Source organism: Euphorbia lathyris, chromosome 1 (assembly GCF_963576675.1).
Source record: "Euphorbia lathyris chromosome 1, ddEupLath1.1, whole genome shotgun sequence".
NCBI lineage: Eukaryota > Viridiplantae > Streptophyta > Magnoliopsida > Malpighiales > Euphorbiaceae > Euphorbia > Euphorbia lathyris.
This window is the reverse complement of record NC_088910.1, coordinates 2200594-2218395: the sequence shown is the minus strand read 5'-3', so window position 1 is coordinate 2218395 and position 17802 is coordinate 2200594. Positions and strand designations below refer to the sequence as shown.

The 17802-nt window shown below is 34.5% G+C and overlaps 1 protein-coding gene across 7 annotated transcripts; it reads left to right on the top strand.

Annotated features, from left to right (window-relative positions):
• Window positions 1-8162: 8162 nt before the first annotated feature.
• On the top strand, window positions 8163-17589 carry LOC136220274 (RNA pseudouridine synthase 3, mitochondrial). Of its 7 annotated transcripts, none has more exons than XM_066008094.1 (12): window positions 8163-8333; window positions 10690-10773; window positions 11787-11991; window positions 12082-12385; window positions 12478-12543; window positions 13172-13330; window positions 13432-13479; window positions 13892-13972; window positions 14252-14368; window positions 14974-15075; window positions 15169-15327; window positions 16902-17589. In XM_066008094.1, the coding sequence occupies exons 4-12, from the start codon at window positions 12086-12088 to the stop codon at window positions 17274-17276; spliced, it is 1407 nt and encodes a 468-aa protein (XP_065864166.1). In that variant the 5' UTR covers window positions 8163-8333; window positions 10690-10773; window positions 11787-11991; window positions 12082-12085; the 3' UTR covers window positions 17277-17589. The 7 variants fall into 7 exon arrangements, with proteins under 7 accessions (XP_065864166.1, XP_065864159.1, XP_065864151.1 ...); XM_066008087.1 differs by having other exon boundaries at window positions 11753-11991; XM_066008079.1 differs by lacking the exon at window positions 11787-11991 and having other exon boundaries at window positions 16902-17588.
• The last annotated feature ends 213 nt before the right edge of the window (window positions 17590-17802 follow it).

Genomic DNA, 17802 nt, shown 5'->3' with positions numbered 1-17802 from the left:
AAACCGAAATAAAGTCCCCTTAGTTTAGCCAGGGCGCTGTACAAATGCCAAGGTTACACATAAAGCCTCCTAGCCACGATCCGTTCGTATCCCGAGCTAAGCTTCTTGCCGAAGCCAAATTTGGATTGTCCTTACTAGCTCCATCGCAATTTAAATTGTTCAATTAAGTTTAAAATCACATTTTTTATAAGTCGGAATATTTAACTTAAAATTTTGGATAAAACATTATCAATTTACATTTTTATATTTGATAGTTATTTTTAAAATTTATCAAATAAATATATCATTAATAATTTTATAACTTATTTATTTCAAAAAATAATTTCAACACTTATAAATAAGGTAAATAATTTATTAGTCCCCTCCTTTTTATCCAACATACTGTGTAATTCCCCTATTTTGAAAAACACATTATAAGATCCTATCTTTTATCAATATCAATACTTTGGTCATGTTGTCTATTTTTTTTAGATTTTTAGCCGTTATATTTGGTATAAACAGACTTACTGAAAATAACAGAATAACATGACCATTTTGTATCTACTATGGTTATCCTGAAAGCTAAGATATGTTCGGTTAAAAATCTAAAAAAACTAGACAGAAATGGTTAATATTGACAAAAGATAAGGATCTTATAATGTATTTTTCAAAATAGAGAGACTAAACAATGTGTTAAGTAAGAAGACGATGACTAATAAATTATTTACCCTAATATTTAATATTTAAAATTTAGTAATCATTTAACTTTTAATTTTATTAAAATAACTTTAGCTTAATGTATTTGTTGGCCCAAAATAAAATAAATTTTATTTTTATGTGTATAGAAAGCTTATGTTTAATTTAGGGTATAGTTTCTATTTTTGTCTAGAAAATAATGAAAAATACACTTGTAAACTAACCGCCAACCGATGAGAAAGTCCGGCACTACGCAGGGCGTGTCTTCCAATACGCGGGGCATAGATCAAGCAACCAAAGAAGGTCTGCTTCAGAGGCTCCAATATGCGGGACGTAACCTCAGAGACGCCACGCGTAAAACTTGGCAACAAGGCGTTTCGAGATCAGAAGCTCCAACACGCGGGGCGTCCATTCTCATACGCAGGACATACTTCCTTACGCGGGACGTAATGCCAAGTACGCCACGCGTATGCACCATCAACAAAACGCGCCAACTCTAGAAGCTGCACTACGCGGGGCGTAATCAACATTACGCGAGGCGTAACCAAGAATACGCGGGACGTATCGTCTCTTCCGACAAGAGTTGGAAGGAGTCAACAGCAGTTTGTGGAAGTTGAGGTAGTGGGATGATGTGGCATTGGTGGTTAGTGGTAGTTGGAGGAAGTTGAGGAAGTTAAGTTAGTTGGAGTTAGTTGAGTTAGTTGGTGAATAATTACCAAAATGCCACTGAATAATTACCAAAATGCCACTCCAAAATACTATAAATAGACCCCTCCCCTTCATAAAAAATCATACTCAACATACATACAAACCCCTCTCTATAGGTTACTCTCAATGCTCTCTTTTTAGTTCTTAGTTCTTAGCTCCTAGTTCTTCAAAGTTCTTCATTTTTCTTAGTTTCAATCCCTCTTTTAGCTCTTCTTCAGCTTTAATCCAAGTTGCAATAGCCTCTTTCCAAGTCCTTTCCAATTCAATTTAGCATTCCAAGCCTTCAATTTGCTCAATTCCTAGCTATAATTCTGTTTTCAAATCAATTTTCCAGATTCGTCCAAGTATTTTCAAAGCCCGATTTCGTCCGTTTAAAGTCATTTTTTGCTTTCAATCCCTTCGACAAAGTTGTTCCTAACGTCCTGAAGTTCGATCTAGTTATTTATTTGCCCAATTCCGTGCCCAGAAACTCTAGTTACAAGCCGATCTTTCCAGCCCAAATTCTTTTAGACATTCTGTTTTCAGAATTTTCCAGATTCGTCCAGTTATTTTCAACTCCCAATTTCGTCTACTTAGCATCCGTTTTAGCTTTCGATCCCTTATATAAGTTTGTTCCTGACCTCCTGAAGTTAAATTTAGCCTATTTACTCGTCCAATTCCGTGTTCTTAAGCATCCAAACGAGCCTCCCGAAGTTAAGGGTTAAATCTGCCCCATTTGCCTACCAACGTTTTGCCATTGCCAAGATCATATACCGTACGGGCCCGACCGGTTGCAGCTCTCCAAGGACCTCGCACCGACACCAAAATTCAACATCAATCCGAGATAGCTATTGTGGCTCCGAGTTTGTTGTTGAATTCCAATTTATTTTAATTGCATCTCAATTCTTTATATTGATTTGTCTTTTCTTATTTCAATTGATTGTCTATACGTTTAATATAGAAAATTTTCAGTTGTAATTCATTTCCAATTTCATGTTCCAAACACTTATTCATCAATAAAATACCAATTTTCACTAAATCTTGTGTCAATTTCGCATCTTTCAATTTCTTTATTTTTCACGTCTTCAATTTATTCACATTAGCTTAAATAAAACAATTTATCTAGCAAAGATTCTATAACGGCGCTAGAACCCAAGAGGGACTTTTTCAATCCTTGCGTCCATCGCCAATCGTTTCGTTTAGAATTCAAGTTTTGGTGCGCAAATCCATAAACTTAACCAACTTTAATAATTGAGAAATAATTTCTCTGGCACGCCCGCACCCTAACCACACGTGACAAGGTTGAAATTAGCATATTCGCAAAATATCGCTAACAGTATTTTATACTTTTATTCTGATTTTTCTAGAAAAGAAAAGTTTGGCAATGAGATATCCTATCTTTGACACATCATAACTTTGTATTTATGATATTCTTACTCTATCAATCTCTTTGGAAAAATCACTACAGAAAAAACACACTCATGACTTATCCGTTGTGAAGAATTTATTCTCTATTTTTTTTTAAAAATGCTTTATATCTTTCATTATATGAAAAAAAAATAAGAAAACGGTAAGAAATTTGTTACGAGACATAAATGGGGTGGAATAGGGATAAAAAAATCTAAAGTTCATTTATCTCGCATTTGTTTTAGAGATAGGGTGACGAGAGAAGGGGGAGATAAAAGTCTTATCTCTTAAATCTTATACCTAAGGGGTAGACCTGTCCACGAGCACGGATATTTGCCCGATCCATCAAAGCCTGTGTCCTTTGAGTAAGGTTTGGACAATGAAAATTGATCTTAGCGCCAGCTCGGCCCAGGCGCGATAAAGCCCGCCTATTTTTTGGACGGGCTTGGAATTGATAAAAATAGCACGAGTTCGGTCCAGTCCTGCCCGTCTTATTAATATTAATTAAAAAAATTATATATTTATAATTAAATATTTATTTTTAAGTATAAATTGTATTCTTTATAATTAAAAATTATGTATATTTTTAGGTAGGTTTATATGGGTTGGCTTGGATTTGCATGAGTCCAGCCCAGTCCGAGCCCGCCTAAATTAATAGTGGACTGGACTAGGCTTGAGATGAGCCTTTTTACATAAAAGCATATTAGGTCCGGCCCCAGCCTGGCCCGGCCCATGGACATGTCTACTAAATGGGTGGTATAAGGAGGTGATATAAGCTCCTACCATTTTAATGAGATGGAAAAGTTTATCTTACCCCTCAAATCAATATTATGTTTTTTTTTGAAATACAGTATTATGTAACTTAAGTATGGTTAATATAGTAAAATATATTACTTTATCACCTATCCCACATAACAAATATGGGGTAAATTACACCCATGGCTACTGAACTTTATGCATTTTCACATTATGGCCATTGGACTTCATTTCTTCCCAGTATGGTCACTGAACTTTACACTTTTTAACACCGGTGGTCACTCAACGTCTCAAAGCGACTGTTGACGGCTAAAAATAAAAAATCCAAAGCGTTAATAATATTCTAAGGAACTTTAATTCTTGAAAATTTTCGTTTTGAGGTCATTTAGGTGGTGTTTTGTTAGGAGAGAGAAAGTGAATTTTTAGAGAGAGAAAGCTCCAAAAAATATGATTTTCGAAAATAAAAAATGTGGTTTCATGGTAAATATCGTTCTGAACAACTTTAATTCTTGAATATTTTCATTTAAAAGTCGTTAACGGTCATTTTGAGAAGTTAGTTAAAATTGAGTGGCCATCGGTGTTAAAAAGTGTAAAGTTCAGTGGCCATACTGGGAAAAAAATGAAGTTCAGTGGCCATAGGTATAATTTATCCAACAAATATGGAATAATAAGTCCAACCTATCATTTTTTTATCTTATCCTAATTTTTTATTTTTATCTCTATTCCAATCTTTATCCTTATCACCTATCTCCATCAAATACTAAAAGCTTTAAAAAGGATGAAAACGACTATAAAAAGTAAAAAATTCATAAAAGATATGAAAAAACAAATAAATATATACTTTTCGTAAATCTAAATCCGTAGAAAATATGTCCAATTCAATCTTTATGATTTAGACTATTCTGAACATTGAGTGTTTTGAATTAATTTATGATTCCTAGGAAAAAAATGGGCAAACTAATTAGTAAAAACATTTTGAATTAATTTATGATTCCTAGGAAATAAATTGGCAAATAGACTAGTTTAGTGTCATTTTCAAAATGTTGTGAGTTTCAAAGAACCCTATATGAAATTTTGGTCCTTCTAAAATTGCTTGATACAATTGAGGTAGAGATAGTGATACATTTTTTTTTTTAGTTTTAATGAGTGTGGCTTGTTATTATAAATTAATGTTATAAATTCAAATTTAATAGGCCAAATGATATAGTAAAGAAATTTTTGGAATAAAATTAGAGATTTAGAGCGTATTTAGTTTACCTGCTGTTTGCTAATATAATTTGTTGTTTCTTTTTTATAAATGTTATGTTTTACTATTTACTGTTGGAAAAAACAGTTTTTTCAAAAAAATATGGATCATCTGCTTTTATAAAAAGCTATTTTTCAGCTATGAAAAGCAAGCACGAGGTGTCTAACCTTTTGAAGTCAAACGGTAAACAAAAGGAGAAAATTGAGTAACCAAACACCCCCTTAAGCCACTTTAGAAGTTTTGACTAGTTAAATTGTAGAGAAGATTGAAAGAGTTTATTAGGTTTAAAAAGCTAATTTTGAAGGACATTTTTATCTCTAATTACTACCCTTTAACCCCAAATAAATGTTTTACCATGTTCTTATTTATCATTTTACACAAACAGCTAAATTTTACCACACGAGTTTATACAGCTAGTCAAATCAGCTAATAAAATAGATAATCAGCTAACAACTAACAACTATTTGCCAAACATGACCTATATGATTTTGCATGTTGTTGTTTACTTTCTTTTTTCCCCTTATAAACTCTAGTGATCCTTTGCAAAAATATATAGCCTAACTCATAATTAATGGATGGTTAAGGGCATCAAGTCGTTTAAATTAGAGATATCGGGTTCGAATCCTAACATATGCAGAAAACTTTAATTGGGAGAGGATTCACTTAAAGGGTGTCTGACGAATTTCGAACCGAAAAATCAGATAAACTATAAAAAAGACAATCACTTAATTTTTTAAATTTTAAGAATTGAACCATTTATCATTTATTTTTCCAGATTAAGCCTTAAATTTTAATTTTCACACATATTAAACTCTTTACTAACGGCTCCGTTAGCTAAGTTGTTAGAAAATGGCTCAAAATGTGTAAAAATTGACGATTAGTGATTTAACCAAGAAAAGTTATAAAGATCACGAATTTAATAAAAAAAAATTATACAGATTATGAAGTTAATCAATAAAAATTATAAATATCAGAAGTTTAAATATGTTTTTTTACCTTTAATAATTATGAATTGGAGAAACCAAATTTATTATAAGTTAGATATATAAGATACTTGTATATGACGTTAACTCATGATCGACCGACCCTTTGGACAAACACGATCAAACACCTATTCTTGAATACTCTATTAAGTTAATTTGCACAAGTAAATAACATAAGAGATTAACGTCTTTTATTACTTGATAAAAAATGTGAAAATACAATATCTCGAGACTACGACATACACTACAATGATCTCTCTGTTGACCGTGCACTCTCTAATTCCCTCATTCAACGACTTGATTTTTTCATCTCTTTGCCATTTTCCGATCTCTAATCTGACATCTATCCTTTTTGCTGTCTTGTGGAATTGTGTCATTTTTCTCTTCGATAAGGTATGAAAACTACTCTAAGTCGATAAACGAGTTAGTTTCACACTAATATTTGCATATTAGAGAAAACAATTTTGAGTTGTGACCTATTTCGAATCACCCAAGCTTCGAACAAGGACATATTTAGGAGTACGAGGTTTGAGCACCGCTGTAGTTGGGGAACTCCATTAAAACTTTCTATGGAGCTTTAAGTTTTGTTATAAAAACGTTTTAAAGATGACAATTAAACAGTTATGTAATATTAGAAAGCACCATGTAATGGAGAAAAAAGACCAAAGGTGGACGAAAGCAACAACTGGACAAATTTTGCCGTTTATATTTAGGTTATGATGCATGGAAACAGAAACGAAGATGGAAATGGAAATGGGAACGGTCTCAAAAACATAGGAAATCGAAATGTGAGAGAAATGTGCAAGCATTAAAAATATAGAGACATATTTATAAATATTAAAAAATATAATAAACATAAATATAACAATAAATACATAAAGCAATTATTAATAAAACAATAAAAATGTAGAAGATGACTTGATACAACGTTTTTTAGGGTAAATAATTTATTAGTCATTTTTTTATATAACACACTGTTTAGTCTTCCTATTTTAACAAACACATTATAAGATCTCTATTATTTGTCACTGTTAACCTTTTAGTCATTTTGTATATTTATTTTAGATTTTTAACTCTTATATTAAGCATAACCAAACCAAGGCTGGCCCTGGGCCTAGGCCGGGTGTGCCGGCCTAGGGCCCAGGGCTGGAGGGGGGCCCAAAAAGAAATTTAGAGTTATAAATAAATACCTTACGTTTTAAGTATAATAAATAAATTCAAAGTAGCAGAATGGTATTACCTTGGTACATGAATAAAAATCAATTTAAAATTTAATAATAAAAAGCAACAAAAACAATACCAATGTTAATAATAAATCTAAAAAAATTAATTATACCATTGTAAATAATTAGAGAAAAGAATTTCTAAAATAAGGAGAAAAAATAAATACATAAAATATATTATTATTATTTAACTCCTACAAATAAATGTGCACGAGAAACAATTATTTGTAGGTGAGTTATGGAGAAAATCTTCCCTCCAAAAATCTTCTGTAACATTTTACGTTATGTAGGAGATTCCTACAGAACATGTTTGTAGGAGAAAGTATAGTTGTTTCCTATATTTCCTATAGGGTCCCTAAATTGTAAATTTTATATTAAAGGGACTCTTACTGCTTATTTTGTTTAGGGCCCTTAAATTGTCTGGACCGGCCCTGAAACAAACATATAGAAAATAACACAGTAACATGTAGGGCCGGCCTTAGGTCTAGGCCCGAGGTGCGCCGGCCTAGGGCCCATGGCCGGAGGGGGCCCAAAAAAAATTTAGAATTATAAATAAATACCTTATTTTTTAATTATGATAAATAAATTCAAGGAAGCATAATGTTATTACTTTATTCTCTAACTAAAAAGGGTATGTGTTTGATTCTCACCTTTGTAATTTTTTTTAATATATAAATGATATATATATGAGTAGTTAAGTGTAAGAAGACAAGTTTCATTTTATTACCTCATTTTTAATAAAAAGTTTTATTTTATTACCTTAATTTGATTAAATTTGAAAATTAAAAATTAATTTATGTAATGACATTAATAAAAATCAATTTAATATTTCCTATATGGGTCCTAAATTGTAAATTTTATATTAAAGGGGTATTGCTGCTTATTTTGTTTAGGACTCCTAAATTGTGACCAACCCTGATAACATGTTCATTTTGTATCACACTATGCTGTTCATTGGTTAAAAATCTAAAAAAAATTGGTAAATTGATCAAAATATTAACAATGATAAAAGATAAAGATTTTATAATATATTTTTCAAAATATGCAGGTAAAATCATTTTTTTTATAGTTCTCAAAATATACTTATCATTTAAATCTACAAACAAAATATACTTATCGAAACGACGTGGTTTCAATGAATAGGTTAAGTGGATGGGAAATAAAAAAAAACGCAAATCTCTAAAATCCTCCTCAATCTCTGCTTCACGCCTTCACCCACCCCAATTCTTTCCGTCTGAGTTCCGACAACAGACGACTCTGTTACTCCGGCTGCAGCTTCCACCTCCGTTTAGCTTAAGTTCTTCATCTATGGCAGACTAATCCCAGATAATCCCCTTCTCCAATTTCAAGTTCAAGGTATGCAAAAGTAGTTTCAATTGCTAATTTGCTGTCATCTTCATGTTTATCAATAATGGCTGTTATGGTGTTATCAATGGCTATTTTCAATTTTTGTTGCTTCGGTTTAGACTTGATTTGCTTCATGTAACTTTGTAAACTATTTTCAATTGCCACTTGCTGTTGCTTCACATTGTTATGGTTTCATATGGAAAAACGATAATAGGTTTATCAATGAATTGGAACAAAGAGTGTTGGGAAATTGTAGAAACACTTAGCTTTTGTCTGGAACATTAATGTTGAAACTTGAAATAGTATGTAACAGCACTGTTGATTAGATTCAGCTTTATTTCGAGCCGAATGTATAGGAGGACTAATCTAAATTGTAACAGAATCTTAGGATTCGCGATTCCAATCATAAGATTCGATTAGATTCAGCTCTATTTCGAGCCGAACTTTCATCACCGTTCATTACAAACTTCAACAACACTAACTACTTAACTCACTATCCTCTAGTCCGATTGTTATTTGTCAAGTTATCAACTCAAACTAGCTCCATTCCGTCATTATCAAGTTGTTAATGATCAAGGTGACAACAAGTAAAAAAAACAGACTCAGAAACTCAAACTCTCCATCTCCACTGAGTTATTAAACAGAGTCCGGTTTGTGAATTATTTCTATTAGGATTGATTTGCATCAGATTTGAATTTTAAGTACTTGGTTGATATGATTTCTTTTTTGACGTTAAAATTGCATTTCTAGACTAATATTTGATAATATATTGAGTTCAATATGATAAATATTTTATGAATTTGAACCGAATCTTACAATTCATGATTCACAAAATGAGGATTTCGATTCACGGGTCGAATCTCGATTTGACAACTATGTGTAATGGTAGGAGATTGCATTAGTGATTCTAGTGTTGTTTCTTAATATTTTCTCATTCTTCTGTTATTAATGAGCTAGTGTTTCTTTTTTAAAATTATTGGGTTAGTAATTAGTTCCTACTTCTACTTGTAGCTTGATAACATCCGCCATAATATTACCAAGATCAGGCTGGGAATATTCCCCAAAAGAAGGACCAAAAAGGAGAAAAGACATAAAAAGATCCGCTGGTTTAGTATATATGGCGTACAGCTGAGATGGGGCGCATATATGGTGACACGCCTTTGGTCATCCTGAGATCCGTCAGGTAGAAGGATACGAGATCCGTCACATAAGGCGATCCGCCAAGATAAGATACTAAGCTGGTATATGGCACCATCATATACCAGCTTAGTGTCTTATCTTGGCGGATCGCCTTATGTGACGGATCTCGTATCCTTCTACCTGGCGGATGATCTCAGGATGACCAAAAGCGTGTCACCATATATGCGCCCCATCTCTAGCTGTATGCCATATATTCTAAACCGGCGGATCTTTTTATGTCTTTTCTCCTTTTTGGTCCTCCTTTTGGGGAATATTCCCAGCCTGATCCTGGTAATATTATGACGGATGTTATCATAGCTTTTCTACACAAACAAAGAGAACCCTTTTCTGGTTGGAGGGGTTTGAATTTGTTAAAGCTTTTAGAAGTTGCCACTATTTTTTTGGTTTACATTGGACTAGAGACTTGTTTATTAACTTCTCTCATAACAAAATGATTACGGCCATAAAATAATACTTGAACACTAAAATATAAGACGATTGAGTAATTGTATACTTCCAATAGGAAGCACCCATACTTCTAGGAGGTTAACTTACGAGTACAGGACATTTCGAACGCTTCGACACTCGGGGACATGCACCCGACAGTCCAAAATACGTGTCCCCTCTTTTTCTTTTCTTTTCTAATAGGGACACTTCGGGAGCACTAAGTTGTTTAAGTAGAATATAGAGGTATTTTTTTTAATAATTTTACAAAAAAGTGGGGTTGAATATAAAAATTGAATAAAACCCTAATAGAAAAAATAGAAATCAAAATCTAATGAAAAGAATATAGCAGCCGCCCCTCTTTTCGGTAGTTTAAATATTTTAAAGTATTAAATTTAAATGTTTCTTTTCGATGTATTAATGGCTTATTATGGACGTTATTTATGGTTTATAATGACTAATGAATATTGTTTATGATATATATATATATATAAATTTGGCTTGTCCCCACCGCACCCATGTCTCATATTTTTTAAAAATACCGTTTTCCGCACCCGTACGAGTACCCATGTCGGTGCTTCCTAGTTCTACGGTAGTTTTTATCTTAACTTCAGTCTCTTTGCTTTATGTACTTACTAATCTGTGTAAAGATTCAGCCATTAATGATTTTAAATGTAAATCCAACCTAATTTTTTCTTATTTAAATTAAATTCTCTACATAACGCTCACATTTTGCTTTCAGTGTTTCTGAGCTCGGTCTCTTTCCTTTTCTTCTTTGCTTCGGGTTCCATTTCCTTCGCCAGATCTAATCCTCAGCCTCTTCAAGGTACTATTCCAATTTTTCTATCTTTGTTTTTGCGATGCATTTCTGGTTTCTACTTTAATGTCCTAAACTATATGGAGCACCCCTATCGATGAATTCGGAATCTGTCACTGGGTCCAAATGTGGATGGATGCTCAGACATTCATCTCCTGGAGCAGAAATAATGGATGCCTATATATTCAACAAAAATGATCAAGTATTTTAACTAATCCGTTTCTAATCCTGTAATTAGTTAGGAACACAGCATAAATAAGCATTATTAATTAACCTAATTACTATTGAAATGGGGAAAAAACTGAGCAATTCACAAAGATTTATTCTCCACTAGTGTACCTAAATCCTTGTGGTTTAGACATGTCTAGTGTTACTCTGTAACACCCCATTCAGTTTTCTAACTCCACTTTTTATCCCCCACCCTCACTCTGTTGGTCGAAGAAACTCTCTTGATCAGATGAACTTCCAAGGGTCAATTTGACCTTAACGTTTTCAATGAAGTGTAGATTTGCCCCTACGGTACAAAGTGGTCCAAATTTGACCTTAACGTTTCCAAGCAGGATCAAAACGGGTTACGTTAAGATATTTAATGTGCCACTAACACGGTTACAAAAAACTGTTAAAAATGCTAATTAAGTCTCCCACATACAAGTTAATCACAATTTTTTTGTCAATGTGTCTAAAATGTTTACTTTGTTACTGCTATGTTGCAAATATAACCAACAAAAAGTGTAGGAAACTACTTCAATTTATGGATAAACTTGTTTGGAAGGTCTGATGTGATAGTTAAATAATAGATCAACCATTTTTTTCAAACTTTTGTTAACATATGGCTAAAATTGATATTGCTTAGAAACGTCAGGGTTAAATTTGCACAATTTCATATGTTAGGGCTAAATCTACACTTCTTCAAAAGCGTTAGGGCTTATCCCAAGAACATTAGGCCATCCAGATTCAGAATCCTCATTAGACATGTTATATTGCTCAGAACATGGGGGGTTAGTGTTTGGATTTTTTGCTAGTGGTTGTGAACGAGCCTTGGCGCAACGGTAAACGTTGTTGTTGTGTGACCAAGAGGTCACGGGTTCGAGTCTTAGGAGCGGACTCTTGCCAAATAAATTGGTAGGGGAAGGCTTGCCCCCAGTACATCCTTGTGGTGGGACCCCACCCCGGACCCTCGCTCAGCGGGGACGCGTAGTGCACCGGGCCGCCCTTTAGTTGTGAACGGTAAGCTAAGATCAATTGAAACATCTTCTCTTTATTGGTAGACTTCTTTAGTACTCTTTTTATTTTTGATTTTGCTTGCTCTACTTGCAGAACAATGTGGAAGCATACTCATTGCAAGCAGGTATCCTGGAAGTTTAGAAGTTACTCAAGAATAGCTCCTCCACCTCCTGCATATGCCCACAGAGTCATTAGAGTGTCCAACAACATTTCTCAATTGGGCTCCCCGAAAGATGGACCCAAGCCACGCCAGCTCCTATCCTTGCCTCCTTTCCCCGGCCACCCTTTGCCTGGAAGGAGTTCATTGGCATCCCATGTCACTGTGATTAGCTGGGTGAAGTATTACTTTGATGAAATCCTCGACTCCGTGATTCAGTCACATTTCAATAAGGGCCTTGTGGGTATAGAACAATTTTCTTCTCTCAATCACTTTGTCTTTCTTTGATTAATTACTTTGATTTACCACTTTTTAACCCATTTTTTCACTAGGTCCAAATGAAGGGCCAAAGTGGTAGTGTTTCCAGCAAACAGGGAGGGCAAACATCCATGATAAAGGTACACTTGTGCATCACCACTTATACTAATTTTGTAGGCCTAAACTATATGGAGCCCCCTAAAGCTGTCCATTTTGGTCATTTTTTCCCCGAACTTAAGGGACATACAACCTATTAGCCACTCCAACTCACTGAAAGTGATATAATGCACCCCTTATTTTTTCTGAATCGGAGAAGATTTTGACCACTCGCCTTGCTGTTGATTTCACATATGAAATGTGGTTTTTCCCTTCAAAATAATTTAACCCATCTTAGAGCATATTTTGCAATAGCCTCTCTAAACTCATACACACTTTGAAATACCATCCCGAAAGGTCACATTGCAAATTTTTGTAAAAGGAAAAGCTACATTGCATATGGGAAGTCAAACAAAAGGCGAGTGGTCCTCACGGATCAACACCTTCTCTGATTGAGGAAAAAAAAAGGGGCGTGTTGTCATTTTCAGGAAGTTGGAGGGCCTAATGGGTTGTCCCTTAAGTTCGGGTGGCAAAATGACCAAAATTGACAACTTTAAGGTGCTCCTTATGTTTTAGGCAAATTTTGTATCTTCCACTTTAATTTGTTTTTACGTGTTTGCAAATGTATATGATTCCACTGGGTTTAACATCTACAACACAGCTGGCCTACAGATGAAGCCTAATGATGTCATGGAGGTGGGGGCAAGAGTTCATATACCTGTATCAGTTGCTGAAACTAAGATCAACAAGAGGTTTGACACCATACCAAGCGGAACTTTATATCCAAATGCTGATGAGATTGCATACTTGCAAAGGCTTGTCAAGTACAAGGCATGTCAAAAATTGAATGTTGTGCACATGATTGTTATTGAGAATTTCTTTGCCTTAGTTTTTTTGCCATATGTTTCATGTTTTACATGTTTCAATTTTAGGACACCGACATACTTGTCCTCAACAAGCCTCCAAGATTGCCAGTCAAGGTTTTATCCTATAATTTTATTAGGCTTAATACCTCCCCAGCCCCCTCAACTTGTCCCTTTTTGTCATTTAGCCCCTTATATTTAGTGTCTAACCTTTCAGGCCCCTAAACTCAATAATTGTAACACATTTAGCCCCTTTTTGCCTACATGGTGGTGACATGGCATATGTTGGTGTTACCAACATTAGGAGGCACGTATGTGCCATGTCACTGTCAAAAATGGGCTAAATGTGTTACAATTGTTAAGTTTAGGGGGCTGAAAGGTTGGCCACTAAGTACAGGGGCTAAGTGACAAAAATGGACAAGTTCAGGGGGCTGGGGAGGCATTAAGCCATTTTATTATTTCCTATAATTGATCATTGTTTTTGTTAAGTGGTTGCCTGTCGATTTATTTTGTGTTATAATTTTATTAGGGGAATCTTCCAGTTCACAATAGCATGGATGCACTAGCAGCTGCAGCTTTGTCTTATGATTATGATGAGGGGCCTAAGTTGGTAAGGCTCGTTGCAAGTGAATTTTACTTATGGGAAGCCTTTGGATTCATGCGCTGAAGTTGTTACTGAAACATGAAAAGTACTATATTAAAATATCTCCCTTATTCTATTCTATGTTGCACAGAAACTCTTTGTCATTGGCGGTTCTGCGTTTCGTGTCCGTTTCCATTTCCGTGCAACATAGATTCTATTTCATTTTTCAATTGTTGATTACTGTTTTGCTATTTCTGTAAATTACTGAACTGTGAATGTATTTATCATATAAATACTTTCTTCCAGGTGCAGCGCCTTGACAAAGAGAGCAGCGGTCTCCTCTTAATGGGGCGAACCAAAGAAAGCATTGGTCATCTCGAGTGGTTATTTACTGACGTAAAGAAATCAAGTTCTTGGTGTAAGGTACTTATGTCTCTGGTCTTATTTTGTAACGTCACTGTTGTTGATGTACATTACATAATACTGTGGGGGAAACCATCTAATTCCCACTATGGTTTGGGACCACTGTTATTCAATTCAGCTCTATTTCGAGCCGAATCTATAGGGCGAATCTAAATTATAACAGAATTTTATGATTCATGTGATTCGATTATTCGATTCAACTCTATTTCAAGCTGGATCTTCATCACTGCTCTTCAACAACACTAACTACTAAACCAACTCTCCTCTAGTCCGATTGTTATTTATCAAGTTGACAACAAGGCAAAAAAACAGAGTCAGAAAGTCAAACTCTCCATCTCTATTAAGTTATTAAACAGAGTCCGATTTGTGAATTAGTTTTATTAGGATTGCATTTGCACTAGATTTGAATTTTAAGTACTTAGTTGATATAATTTATTTTTTGACATTAAAATTGCATTTCTACAAGTTCAACATGGTAAATATTTTATTTTTATAATATATGAATTTGAACCGAATCTTACGAATCATGAGTCACAATTCTCAAAATGAGTATTTTGATTCACGAGTCGGATCTCGATTTGACAACTAAAATATTTGTTATCTAGGCTTGGAATGATGCATGTGAAGCAACATGTCAGAGGTACTGGGCATTGGTTATAGGCTCACCCAAGGAAAACGAAGGCATAATTCGAGCTCCTCTTTCGAAGGTTCGGAGAATATGTGGAAGCATTATAAAATAGCTTTTAATACATCTTAAACAATGGTATAACCTATTTATCGGGTTTTTTAATGTCTAATAGGTGCTTCTTAATAATGGAAAGTCTGAGAGAGTTGTGTTGGCTCAGCATTCAGGCTTGGAACCTGCTCAAGACGCTTTAACTGAATATCGGGTTATAGGTCCTACAATAAATGGATGTTCATGGATTGAGCTACGCCCACTTACTAGCCGAAAGCATCAGGTACTATGAACTTATTTATCTAGTTGATGGTGCTCAGTTGAACTTAATTGCTGATAATTTGTTCGAATATGGGCTACGAGCTAATCAAAGTATCTATTTTGCTGGCAAATAAATGTGAAAATGGTGTTAAAATATGAAGCATATAAGCTCTGATTTTGAAGAGCTTTCATGTTTCTGAAATGCTTTGGAAATTGAAACCCCTAAAAAATTGATAGGATATTTGAACCGGTTTAAGATAATTAGGTTGGGGTAGCATGTTTTGGATTGCTAAGCGAAAGGAAAGCCTGATGAAAAAATGAAGCCCGACCCCTGACCCTGTAGGAGCTAGGACGTCTTTTGTACACCGAATTCATGTCAATATTGAATTAAGATGCAGAATTTGAATCATGTCTGGTTTTATTGTTTAATATTTTGTAAGCTTCGCATACAATGTGAAGCATATAAGCTCTGATTTTGAAGAGCTTTCATGTTGCTGAAATGCTTTGGAAATTGAAACCCCTAAAAGCTTGATACGATATTTGAATCGGTTTAAGATATTTGGATTGGGGTAGCATGTTATTTGATTGCTAAGCGAAAGGAAAGCCTGACGAAAAAATGAAGCCCGACCCTGTAGGATCTAGGACGTCTTTTATACACTGAATTCATGTCAATATTGAATTAAGATGCAGCATTTGAACCGTGTCTGATTTTATTGTTTAATATTTTGTAAGCTCCGCATACAATATGAAGCATATAAGCTCTGATTTTGAAGAGCTTTCATGTTTCTGAAATGCTTTGGAAATTGAAACCCCTAAACAATTGATAGGATATATGAATCGGTTTAGGTAGCATGTTATTGGATTGCTAAGCGAAAGGAAAGCCTGACGAAAAAATGAAGGCCAATCCTGTAGGAGCTAGGACATCTTTTATAAACCGAACTCATGTCAATATTGAATTAAGATGGAGCAATTGAATCATGTCTGATTTTATTGTTTAATGTTTTGTAAGCTCCGCGTACATTGTGAAGCATATAAGCTCTGATTTTTAAGAACTTTCAAGTTTCTGAAATGCTTTAGAAATTGAAACCCCTAAAACATCGATAGGATATTTGAATCGGTTTAGGATATTTGAGCTGGGGTGGGGTAGCATGTTATTGGATTGCTAAAAGAAAGGAAAGGCTGACGAAAAAATGAAGCCCGGCCCTGTAGGAGCTAGGAAGTCTTTTATACACCGAATTCATGTCAATATTGAATTAAGATGCAGCATTTAAACCGTGTCCGATTTTATTGTTTAATATTTGTAAGCTCCGTGTACAATGTGAAGCATATAAGCTCTGATTTTGAAGAACTTTCAAGTTTCTGAAATGCTTTAGAAATTGAAACCCCTAAAATATTGATAGGATATTTGAATCGGTTTAGGATATTTGGGCTGGGGTAGCATGATATTGGATTGCTAAGCGAAAGGAAACCTGACGAAAAAATGAAGCCCGATCCCATAGGAGCTAGGACGTCTTTTAGACACCGAATTCATATCAATATTGAATTAAGATGCAGAATTTGAATCATGTCTGATTTTATTGTTTGATATTTTGTAAGCTCCGCGTACATTGTGCTGAAGCTCTAGGAACTCCCATTGTTGGTGACTACAAGTATGGTTGGTTTGTGCACCAAAGATGGAAGCAAATGCCTCGAGTCGATTATGAGCCAGTTACCGGGAAACCATACAAGTTGCGTCGACCAGAAGGTATTGATGTTCAGAAAGGAAGTGTGTTGTCAAAGGTTCCCTTATTACATCTCCACTGTAGGGAACTTGTACTTCCAAACATTTCGAAATTCCGCCATGTTTTAAATGCAAAATCGGAAGACCTGCACCCTTCGCTCAGCGAAAAGCCGGATGTTCTTCGCTTTGTGGCACCAATGCCAACTCACATGAAGATTAGCTGGAATCTAATGTCCTCCTATTTGGTGTAAGGGGTGGTATAGCAGAGTTAATTTTATAGAGCATGATCTATTTAACTTGTGTAGTGATCAGGGACGTATCCCGAGGGTTTTAAGCATCCAATGATTGCCGGAAAATACCGAAAATTCTTCTATGGAAAATGTGAATGCTTTTTTTATGTGAAAACACTTAAAAAAAATATCAATTTAGCACTCATAAATCACGATAAGCATCCTCTCACAGTGAGTCTGTCACTGATAGTGATGTAGATTGCTAGGCAAATTATCTGATTACTCATATTTGTTAGGGTTAATTACAAATAGAAGTTCCGTGGTTTCATAGATTTGCAGATGGGTACTTGTGGTATTTTTTGTTACAAATAAAACTCTGTGGTTTGTAAATTTTTTATTTTTTGTTGATTTTTCAAAATTTGGCCGATAACGATCTCAAAATAAAAATTTTCAAGAGTTAAATGATATTTTAAGCAACTTTAATTCTTCAACTTTTTAGGTTTGAGGTCGTTTATGTATTTTTTATGAGAGAGAAAGTTAATGTTTA

What these genes read in the sequence shown, in the direction of transcription:
- LOC136220274 (XM_066008099.1), top strand. Translation starts at nt 12,086, where the DNA reads ATGTGGAAGCATACTCATTGCAAGCAGGTATCCTGGAAGTTTAGAAGT. An exon ending in CACATTTCAATAAGGGCCTT is followed by an intron (nt 12,386 to 12,477) that starts GTGGGTATAGAA and finishes TTTTTTCACTAG; the next exon opens with GTCCAAATGAAGGGCCAAAG. An exon ending in ATGATGAGGGGCCTAAGTTG is followed by an intron (nt 13,973 to 14,251) that starts GTAAGGCTCGTT and finishes ACTTTCTTCCAG; the next exon opens with GTGCAGCGCCTTGACAAAGA.